The 11,067-nt window shown below is 43.3% G+C and overlaps 2 protein-coding genes and 1 long non-coding RNA gene across 3 annotated transcripts; 2 read left to right on the plus strand and 1 right to left on the minus strand.

The window, feature by feature from the left end:
- On the plus strand, positions 1–1,139 carry LOC106324721. Its single transcript, XR_001266724.1, has 2 exons — positions 1–854; positions 953–1,139. It is a non-coding gene; the product is annotated as an uncharacterized LOC106324721 (long non-coding RNA).
- A 3,333-nt stretch (positions 1,140–4,472) lies between these two features.
- On the plus strand, positions 4,473–5,646 carry LOC106324719 (transcription factor MYB44-like). Its single transcript, XM_013762692.1, has one exon. It carries the CDS (start codon positions 4,571–4,573, stop codon positions 5,411–5,413), a length of 843 nt encoding a protein of 280 aa, XP_013618146.1. The 5' UTR covers positions 4,473–4,570; the 3' UTR covers positions 5,414–5,646.
- Positions 5,647–7,355: 1,709 nt separating this feature from the next.
- Positions 7,356–10,012, minus strand: LOC106324715 (subtilisin-like protease SBT1.7). The gene has a single exon (XM_013762687.1). The coding sequence runs from the start codon at positions 9,875–9,877 to the stop codon at positions 7,595–7,597; it is 2,283 nt and encodes a 760-aa protein (XP_013618141.1). The 5' UTR covers positions 9,878–10,012; the 3' UTR covers positions 7,356–7,594.
- Between the last annotated feature and the right edge of the window lie 1,055 nt (positions 10,013–11,067).

Consider the following 11,067-nt stretch of genomic DNA (forward strand, 5'->3'; position numbering starts at 1 on the left):
TTTAATACAATCTACTAGCCCAATGAAACCCAATAAAAACCTGCCTTTGAAGTGCCCTTAGTAAAATAAGCCCGAAGAGAAAGAGAATTAAAAAGTTCGAAATTAAATAGCCCAGTCTGAAATTAGTTAGCGTAAAGGGAAGAGAAGAACCCTAGTTAGGATCAATGGAGAAAGAGAACCAGAGTTGCATGAGATCACTTGCAAGAGCATTCATGTCAGGTCGCAAAGATGATATCTTGTTCTTGATGAGCCGGTTGATCTTAAGGCAAAGACGTTCCGGTGATTGGTATCTTCCCCGATGAAGTCGTTGGTTACGCTCCCACCAGATCTCATAGATGATCGCCTGCCAGGAGAGGATGGAGAGGTACTTGTGCTGCTTGGATCCCGCAAAGGACAGGAGAGAGTGAGACAGAGGGGGTCTGTTTGTAATCCCCAAGAAATAAGACGATCTCGAGTAGGGCTTCTATTGAGTTGCATCAGCCAAGCGAGGGAGCAATGTTTCGGGATCCCTTTCTTTAGCCAGATCAGAGGGAACCAAGGAACAGTGGGGGCATGATCAAAGAATGGTAGAAGAAGAGAATGAAGATTGCACCCGTCCATTGATGATCCACTGGAGAAATCAAAGTGAGATAGGTTAGTAGATCCTCCATCTGTTGTGATCTAGCTGGTCGAAAGGACCAGGCACCATTAATCCAGTGATCTGCGACGGTCCATTAGTACCAATGAAGGAGATCAGCTGACCAAACTTGGTCCATGGGTCCAGCCAGAATTTGATGTTGGTTCCATAACCAGGAGTTAAGCGAATCCACTGGAGGATAGTCTTTCTTTCCGCAAGCAGTCTCTTGAATAACCAGGTATGGCTCTGTCTCGGCTTGATTTCCCAAATAGACTCATCTTTAATAACATTGTCTTGTATCCATGCTACCCAAATTGAATCAGTTTTAAATAACAGGAGCCACAAGAGCTTGATGGTGCATGTTTTATTCCATAGCGCCAGGTTCCGCAAGCCTAGACCTCCATTTCTCTTAGGTAACGTTACTTTGTCCCAAGCAACACGAGCTACATATTTACGTGCCTTTCCAGAGAAATGCATTGCACATTTTATCTATAAGGTTTATGCATTCCTTAGGAAGAATGAATGCCCCACTCCAAAAGTTTGTGATGCCCGCTATGACTGTTGAGATTAAGACTTGTCTACCTGCAAAAGACAAGTACTTATTAGTCCAAGCATTAATCTTTGATTTGAGAGGTTCACAATTGGCGATGGAAAGTTTCTTGGTGTTGAGTGGAAGCCCAAGATAGCGGATGGGAAAGGAGCCTGTCGGGATGCCTGAGTAGGTAGCAATCTCTTGGATTTCAGCTTCGGAGAGACCAGCAGAGAAGAAACTTGATTTCTCGACGCTTATGGAGAGACCCGAGAGTGCTTTGAATTCATCCAGTATTTGCAGAACCCCTTGAATCGAGTGAAGGGAACCTTCAAAATCAGCTTCTTCTCCTCCTCAGAATCCTTCTAGTCCAAAGGCCACTAGCTCTAGGGTAGATTCTTTGCCTGAACATCTCTTTGTTCCTTCTGGTAGCCCAATGACTGTAGACTCGGATCCATCATTGGTCCCTGTATCTGTTGTAACTGGTGACCCTTCTGCTGTCCTCCCAGAGGGTCCTGTTGTTACTCTCCCTGATCCTCTTCTCCCTCTTATTCCTCCTCCTTCCCTGTCTCCTTTGATAACCCCCTCTGTTGCCTCCTTGAATGATGATGGTGTCATTCTCACTCCCCCTCCCTCCTATTTTCGACATCTCCCACTTTGATCTTCACCACCCCCCTGAAACCATCACCCACCTGCTTGCTCTCCCTGCTGTTCATCACTCCCGAACTGTCATTCTAAAAACCCAAAGAAAACCATCTCTTTCATCTAAATCTCTCCTCTCCCTAAACCCTTTTGCCTGCCTCTCGAGTATCTCCTCTGACCCTTCCCCTCTCCCGGACCCTCCCACCCCTTCCCCTCCTTCCTCCTCCCTTACTACCCCCGCAGTGGGTTCTTTCCTGGAAACAGGGGAGAACAACAACCTATAAATTTTTTTATGTCAGAAAACATATTTTTTTGGAATGTGAGAGGTATAAATGACTCTACTAAACATTCAGATTTTCGGAGGTGGATCTCTACTCACCATATTAGTATAGGAGCCCTTTTAGAAACCCATATCAAAGAACCCTCCCTAAGCCATGTTTTGTCCTCTCTTTGCCCAGCCTGGTCTTTTTGTTCCAACCACTCTTCCGACCCTGATGGCAGGATCATCATGATCTGGAAGCAACCAGCTACTGTCACCACTCTTCATCAATCCAGGTAAACATTGACTGCCAGAGTTGACTATCCTTCTGCTCACTCGTTTTACTTCACAGTTGTTTACGCTGGCAACACCGTAGAGGAGAGGAATGATCTCTTGATCGAACTAATTGAAATTCAGGCTTCCCTCTCATTAGAATCAAACCCTTGGCTGCTACGGGGAGATTTTAATGAGATAACTCACCCTGAAGAGCACTCTTCACCAGCTGCCTCTCAGATATCTTGCCCCATGATAGAGTTCAACACTTGTCTCAACCAATTGGAAGTCTGTGACCTGAGATATCATGGAGAAAAGTTCACATGGTCAAATAAGCAACCAGATATTCCTATAGCCAAAAAGCTTGATAGAGCCTTGATTAATGAGCATTGGCTAAACACTTACCCCCGCAGCCTAGCCAAGTTCCTTGCACCTGAGTTTTCTGACCATACCCCTTGCTGCATTGAACTTGACTGCCCCACCCCATTAGCTGGATCTAAACCCTTCAAATTCTTCAACTACCTTACCCTTCACCCTGATTTCCTAACCCTGGTAGAAGAAGCCTGGACTTGCACAGAAAACGAGAATCACTCTCTCTCCCTATTGAGTGTTAAGCAAAAAGAGCTAAAAAGAGTTTTGAAACAACTCAACAAAGATAATTTCTCAGATATCCAGAAAAGAGTTTTAGAAGCTAACAGTTTATTTACTGATGCGCATGTACTCTCTCTTCGTCAACCGACATCTGACCACTTTGCTACTGAAAAAGAACTCCATGAGAAGCTATTGTTCCTGAAAAAAGTTGAAGAAGAGTACTATAAACAACTTTCAAGAATCAACTGGCTAAAATGTGGTGACTCCAACACTAGCTACTTCCACAAAGTAGCTAAGGCAAGAAAAGCTTTTAATGCAATCATCATCCTGATCAGTACAACAGGGATAGAAGCTACCTCTCCTCAAGATATCGGTAACCTAGCGGTTGCGCATTTTTTGAGTATCCTCGGCCCTCCCACACCTCAAACCACGCCCGTAATGATCGATTCGGTTGCTGGCATGATCCGAACAAATCGCTTCTCTTGCTCTCCAGAACAAGCCCAAGTCTCTCTAGGATGCCTTCCCCTGAAGACATAACCAAAGTACCAACATTATTAATTTATATAGGTTCTACTATATACTGAACAATAAATACATTGAAATCTCTATATATTAATAATGTTGAGACTACACCAAAACTATAATTTTTTAATTAATTTATAAAGATATTAATTTATCGATATACTAACTGAATCAAAAACTCAATTTGAGATTATAAAATTATATTATTTTATAAAGATTTTTAGTGTATATTAATAGAGGTTATACTGTATTTGGTTTTTTTTTTTTTTTGCAACTACTGTATTTGGTTTTAGATTCAGTTTATTCAGTTAAACTAGATCGTAACTTGTTTGATTTATTTGTTAAAACAAGGTTAACATTAGTCTTGCCAAGAACATGATTACATACATGGATTAGGTATGTTGTGTGTTTGTCTGTCTATTAATATTTTTTTTCCTTTTTAATGACAATTTGCTTCTTTTTATACAGTTTCGTAGACAATTTGATTAGTTTTTCCACCCGGAAAACCGGTTATGTAAAGCAGATATTATAGAAACTTTGTGGAGGTGGTATACAGCCTGTCTTCTGCTATTCTAAAGTCAGACTAAACATAAAAAAACTGTCCTTACCCGAACCTAACCGTTATCGTCTTTTTTTTTTTTAATTTAATTTAAATTCAACTCAAAATGTGCGAATATTATCATAGCTTTGCTAGTTGGGTTTCGAGATTTTGTCTCTTTGACGAACCGCTTTCACCACTCTCTTTTTATGCGCGTACAGCAACAAGCCTAGCAAATTGACTTTGATTGATCCCCACGCTCCTCTATACAAAACCTGCGATCTGAAAGCTTATTACATAAAAATCATTGCGAAAACGACAAAAAAGAGACACATCGACGTAGCCATGTTACGACGCGTGTCCATTTCACAGCTGCATCGCAAACTTTGGAGAACCGCTTGCGTGGAAGAAGCGTGGCCCATGACTTCTCTACAGACTAAACCGGTTTCCAGTTAAACTATTTCCTTAGAACTGCTGTATAAATAGTTTTGTCCTCGAACTTCTTGTGTTAATCATCTCTCTCAGTCAACAAAACAGAGAGAAAATCACTATAAATTTCGAAATAAATCTTTATTTTAGAAAAAAAAAAGAAAAAAATCAATGGCGGATCGGATTAAAGGTCCATGGAGTCCTGAAGAAGACGACCAGCTTCGCAGGCTCGTGGTTAAATACGGTCCAAGAAACTGGACGGTGATTAGCAAATCTATTCCCGGTAGATCGGGAAAATCATGTCGGTTACGGTGGTGCAACCAGCTTTCGCCGCAGGTCGAGCACCGGCCGTTTTCCGCGGAGGAAGACGCGACGATCGCGCGCGCGCACGAGCAGTTCGGTAACAAATGGGCGACGATCGCTCGTCTTCTCAACGGTCGTACGGACAACGCCGTGAAGAATCACTGGAACTCGACGCTCAAGAGGAAATGCGGTGGTTTCGACCACCGTTACGACGCTTCGGCGGTGGATCATCGGCCGGCGAAGAGATCGGTGAGCGACGGCGGTCCACCTGTTGCTAATGGGCTTTACATGAGCCCAGGAAGCCCAACTGGATCCGATGTCAGCGATTGGAGTACAATACCGGTTTTGCCCTCTGTTGGGCTTTTCAGGCCCGTTCCACGCGCTGGTGGTCCGCTTCCCACCGAAACGTCGTCGTCTTCTGGTGACCCGGCGACTTCCCTGAGCTTGTCGCTTCCTGGTGCTGACGCTAGCGAGGAGTCAACTAATATCAACACTTTAAGCCGCCGCCAAAACAAAAACGCAGAATCGTTCCTACCGTTTTCTGGTGGATTCCGAGGTGCGATTGAGGAAATGGGGAAGTCGTTTGCTGGAGACGGCGGCAGCGAGTTTATGGTGATGGTGCAGGAGATGATTAAGGCGGAGGTGAGGAGTTACATGGCGGAGATGCAGAGAGACCATAGTGGTATTGGTGGTGGTGTATTTGTGGGATAATGGAATGTTTCCGATTAAGTCGAATTGGAGTTGGGAGAACGGAGTAGACAAGTGAGAGCTTAGAAACTGTTACAATGAATATCACAAACTCTTTTAAGAAATGTATAGAGAAAATCGAGTGAGCAATCTCAGTCCATGAACCTAGAGACGATGATAAAATACTCGAAATAAACTTTTTTTTCTTTATAAGAATGTTAATGATCATCGATAAAGTATGTGAATGATTCACTAAACTGGTGCCATTTCATCTCTCTCCCAATCAAAACACTAAAGCCAAGACTTTGGCTTAGTCATCTTACTATTTGAACTCCGCTGCGCTAGGCATCGTGTAGTTGGAACCTACGTATTCACGAGAAGCACTCATAGCCCTGTTGGCAAAAAAGGTATCTATCATTTTCGTTCCAGCTAGGATTATTAGGTGAAATGGGTTCAGCCCAAATGAATGAATTTATTGGATAGTGATCGGCCCATTAGAACTATCTTGTGTTTAGACATTCAGTTTACATAGGTCCATTAATAAATCCAACATCTACGGGATTATGGTTCTGCTCTTATCAAAATTTGTTCAGAAAGGACTCCAGTACTCAATTGTTTCAAAGAATTCACCATTCACGTCTTTCTTTAGAATTCACATTAACTTCTAGGTAGGCTGGGCAAGCAACATTTTTGGCTTTAAAAGAGCAAGAGACACTGTTTGTAATTCTCCCGCGACTGACGAGCTCTGATTGTCAGTGTCGTTCCTACAACTGAGACGTCCTTGTAAGTACATCCCAGTTTTTAGGACCATACTTTTGAAACCCCTCAAACATTGTTTGGTCTTCAGCTGAAGAAAACAAACGGGCGTTTCTTATCAGAGGTTTTGGAAATTTTACTGGTCATTGTCATGTAACGGTCTTTGATGTTAACTGAGTACATCTTCGTAAGCACCTCTGATACTGGACCAGACATTTAGTGCCAAACTTCTTAAACCCATCAAGTATTGCTTGGTCTTCAGTTGGAGTTAATTCTTCTCTTTCTCTCGGTGGTCCAGCTACATCCCCCAAGGAACTAAGGTTTCCTCACAGTGAGTTTCCACCCAAGGCCAAGAGCTGTCATGGTCTTCATCAAAGATGGTGATTAAAAAAAGTCGTTGCTATCACCATGTGGAGGATGAGAATAAGGAAGATTTGATTCACAGAACTCACACTTAATTTTGTCGTGTGGAAATTCAAATAAGTAAAAAAATAATTAAATTTTCTACGTATATGTAAAGGGTTTATATGTGAAATAATTAAAAAAATAGATTTGTACAAGGTAGAAAGAGATAGGAAGAAAGGGTAAAGTTTTGATTAGTTAATGTATTGTAGTTTTTTTGGTCATTTGACCTAATTTTCCTTTAAAAAATCTAGAGAGAAATAATAAGATGTTATCCATATTGAACCCAACAATATAAAACCTATTATCTTATACCGTTCCTCAAAAACCCAATAACCAACCAAATTCTAGTCATGACTATAAGTTCATATCTCAGAAAATAACTTTTGCTTTAACCTAGTAAATCAAAATAGTTAGGGGGTGTTAGTGGGAATTAGATTTATGATGATTGTTAGAATTTATATAATCTAGTGTTATTGGTTTACGCATTCTCACATTCCTATTAAAATCTAGAGTTATTGGTTTCATGATTTAGTAATTCTATACACAATCTTTTGTTATTCAAAAAGTCTAAATTTTAATGATTCTTTAAATCTATTAAAGTTGGTGTTATTGGGAGTTGTATTCTTCACCATTTAACTCATAACACAAGATTTTGAGAATACTACTTATATACCTTAGATTCTTAGAATCATTATATCAATGTGTTTTCATCGAATTTCACAATATATAAAACTCTCTGCAACTCTTTCCAAATTTAACAAATCTTTCAATTTTTAAAATCAACAAACTCTATATAAATCTTACTCCCACTAACACCCCCTTATTATACACTACCAGTTGGTGTGGATTTGTAGAAACCCAGCTTATCCTTGTGGCCGGAGAATATTTACTTTTTTGAGATAGCAAAGAGAAAACAGATAAAGCCCAAGAACACACTGCATGCCATTTTTGCTTTGAAACAAAGAGCTATTACAAAGAACGGCACTACAACGTCCGTGACTTTATTCTTTCCATCAAGCCCTTTAATTTTGTCACAATTTACAACTATGTCCAGCTAATCGCTACGGGACTAGCCACCACGTGTTTCCCATCTGACCATTCGATGCTCCCGAAGCTATTAGACCTAGACGCCTTGGACGAGTTTACTGTAAACGTCACTGTATACGATTTCTTCTCGTTTATTTCTTTGAAATTCAAAACCGCCGGTTCAACCGAAATCTTCACTTCAGTTGTCTCCGAATTTACTTTAACCGAGTAAGACCCGGCTCCTCCCACGCTCGTGACAGTGCGCGTGTACTTGAACACGCCGGATCCGTCAACGTTAACGGCGAACGACGGATAGTTTAGATCAGCGACGGAGTAGGATTTACTCGGATCGCATGTGTAATTGCGTCTCGACACACTTCTGATCTGCGACGGTGTGTAATTCAACGCACAAAGGAAGCCTAAGTAATCCACCGTCGTTAGATCGTAAATAAGTCCCGGATTGATCGCCGTCGTCGGCGACACGTGTCCTGCGCCATGCTCAAACGGCGTTGAAGGTTTCCCCGTCGTGACGTCGAGGATCGGTTTCCCGTCTTTGTATGTTTTGTAAGCGGTGGTCATGAGAGCCGATCTGATCGCCGCCGGGCTCCACTCGGGATGCACGGACTTGAGAAGCGCAGCTAAACCGCTCACGTGAGGGCAAGACATGGACGTTCCTGAGATGATGTTGAACTCCACGCGTCTAGCATCGGAAGCTAGACCGGTAGGTCCCTTGGATCCGGTCCAACCGGCGAGGATATTAACTCCCGGTGCGATTAAATCCGGTTTAAGAATATCGGGCGTGATCGAATTAGGTCCTCTCGAGCTAAACGCCGCAACAACCGGAGACGGCTGGACGTTAACAACGGTCCCTCGAATCAAAACCGAAGCGGTTGGATTCGGATCGGTTAAGACGTAATGCCGGATAATATCACCGGCCTTCTCTCCCACGGCGGTGGCAGGTAACAAATGAGCATCCGCCACAAGCTCCTCTCCGTTCTCCGCCGTGTTAGCGAGAATCATCCCGAGTCCGCCGGCAGCCTTCACCACCTCTCCTTTCTGAACCCTGGCGTTCACTCCTCTATCGCACATCACGATCTTCCCCTTCACTCTCTCCGGAATCAAAGTCCCGGGCCCACATAGATTCCCGTTAGCCGCGTTACTAGCATTCCCCGCGTAAACAAACGGCAGCATTTTATCCGGAAGGGGGTCTCCTTTAAACAACGAAACGCCTGAGTAATTCTTCCCGTTTCCGAGAACCGCAACCGCCGGAAAATCGCGATCTATCGTACCCGCACCAACGGTGGTGATCCACGGAGCTACGTTCGATAAAGTGGACGAGCTGGGACCAGAATTACCGGCGGAGCAGGAGACTAATATCCCTCTCTCCATCGCCGCGAACGCTCCGATCGCGACGCTGTCTCTATAATAATCCGACGTGCCACCGCCGAGAGACATCGACAAAACGTTAACGTTGTCGTCGATAGCTTTATCGATCGCAGCTAAAATATCCGAGCTGAAACAACCGCCTTCCCAACAAACTTTGTAAACCGCCACGCGAGCGCGTCGCGCCATCCCGCGGGCCGCCCCGCTAGCGAATCCGAAAAGGCTGGCTCCTTCCACGACGGATCCAGCTGCGGTTGACGACGTGTGGGTCCCGTGGCCGTCGTCGTCTCTAGGAGATCTTGATTCTTTCGACTCGTCGACTGGTCCCATCGTGGCTTCGTACCCGCGAGCGAAGAATCTAGCTCCGATTAGTTTGCGGTTACACAGCGAAGCCGTGAAGTTAGTTCCAGCCTCGCAACCGCCTCTCCACGTGGAGGGGATCGGACCTAATCCAACGTCGGAGAAGCTTTTGCTCTCCGGCCAAACCCCGGTGTCGAGGACACCGACGACGACGTCAAGGGAGGAGCCGGTTTCGGGGAAGAGGTCCGCGTTGTGGACGTCGAGGCCGAGGAAGAGAGGAGTGCGAGTGGTGTGTAACTCGTACCGGTGCTCCGGTAGTACCGAGATGACACCTGGCAGAGTCATGAGCGAGTCGGCTTCTTCGGGAGTTAGCCGAGTCGAGAATCCGTGAATGGCGTTGGCGTAAGTGTAGAGGAGCTGAGCAGATTGTGAGACGGTTCTGAGGGAGGAGTCGTACCAGAGAGAGTGGAGGTCGAAGCCCGACGGCATCTGAGACTGCGCCATGTGAACGATGTAAGTTGCATGTTGAGCTCCATCCGACACGTGGCAGAAGCCCGGATGGAGGACGAGGAGGATAGTGAAGAATGCAGCGGAGGAGAGAAACGAAGAAGAAGACATGTCTTTCGCAATCTATGGTATCGCTCTGATTTGGACGAATAGTTTATATCTATATATAGTAACTAGAGAGAGACGGGAGATGCTAGTGAGAACACACAAAGAGGTTTTAGATGCTAGTAACCGCAAGCTTCTGACACTGTGTCACAACGTGCCGTTTCCCAGATCTCTTTGTATCGGTTTTATATTCCCAAACCCGAACCAGATCTCAACTCCTGCCGCAAAAGACAAATCTAGTATAAAGCTAACTCCAAACCATTCTCAATTACAACTAACCATTGAATCCTTCTTCTAACCGGAGTTAATTATATGAATCATCTGGAAACTATATTCTACAAGTAAGTAAAATATACAGTATATCCGACTACAGATATCAAAAGTTACTAAGTAACCATTTTGTTCCAAGCATAATTAAATTATAATTATCCGTGGATTCAATTATGACTGTTAGATGAGCAGCAACAAGTAGATATATTAATTCGCGACATGTGACCTTGATTATTCTTAATTAATTAAACCTGCCTAACACAGCTTTAATCTGTTTCCTCACTTGGAGATAACAACTTCCAAATAACAATATGTGACAGATAAATCGGCAATTATTTTTATTAAACCCACTAATTATTGTCTTAGCTCCGGTTCACTTTAATACGGTATGGTCGTGTCCACACTCCACAGTCCACTCCAGTCCAGTTAAATTCCCCTAAAGAAGGTTACGTTTTTTTTTGGTCAACTAAAGAAGGTTACGTTACTACCCCACATTCAATGGATTCCATTGGGGAGTGGAGTCAACAATTTTGTCTTTACCTCGAACTAAGTGTATACAAAAGAATCTAGATACTCGTGACTCTTTTATGTTTGTATATGGACAACAGTACAATATACTCCTGTCCATATTAGACATCAAAACGTCTTTATGTCCACACTATTTAGAGCCAAACGTCTGTATGCAATTACTTCTACACCAAAACGTATGTAACGGTCCGTGGATGCCATAAGAGTGCTTTGTTTCATTTGGTTTAGCAATTTACTCTTTGTTTTGCGTACATTGATTATTTGATTACGCGCATAATCATGATTTATGTTTTGAAAACGTACAGATACATAAGGAACTACTTTTCATACTAGATATGAATGGGTTTGGAGAAAGACATCATCAACTAACCAATGCTTTTGAGTTTTGACGGTCGGGA

The sequence above is a fragment of the Brassica oleracea genome, chromosome C2, assembly GCF_000695525.1.
Source record: "Brassica oleracea var. oleracea cultivar TO1000 chromosome C2, BOL, whole genome shotgun sequence".
Lineage (NCBI taxonomy): Eukaryota > Viridiplantae > Streptophyta > Magnoliopsida > Brassicales > Brassicaceae > Brassica > Brassica oleracea.

Bases quoted from the DNA above. Each gene is read 5' to 3' on its own strand.
- LOC106324719 (XM_013762692.1), top strand. From the start codon at position 4,571: ATGGCGGATCGGATTAAAGGTCCATGGAGTCCTGAAGAAGACGACCAG.
- LOC106324715 (XM_013762687.1), bottom strand. From the start codon at position 9,877: ATGTCTTCTTCTTCGTTTCTCTCCTCCGCTGCATTCTTCACTATCCTC.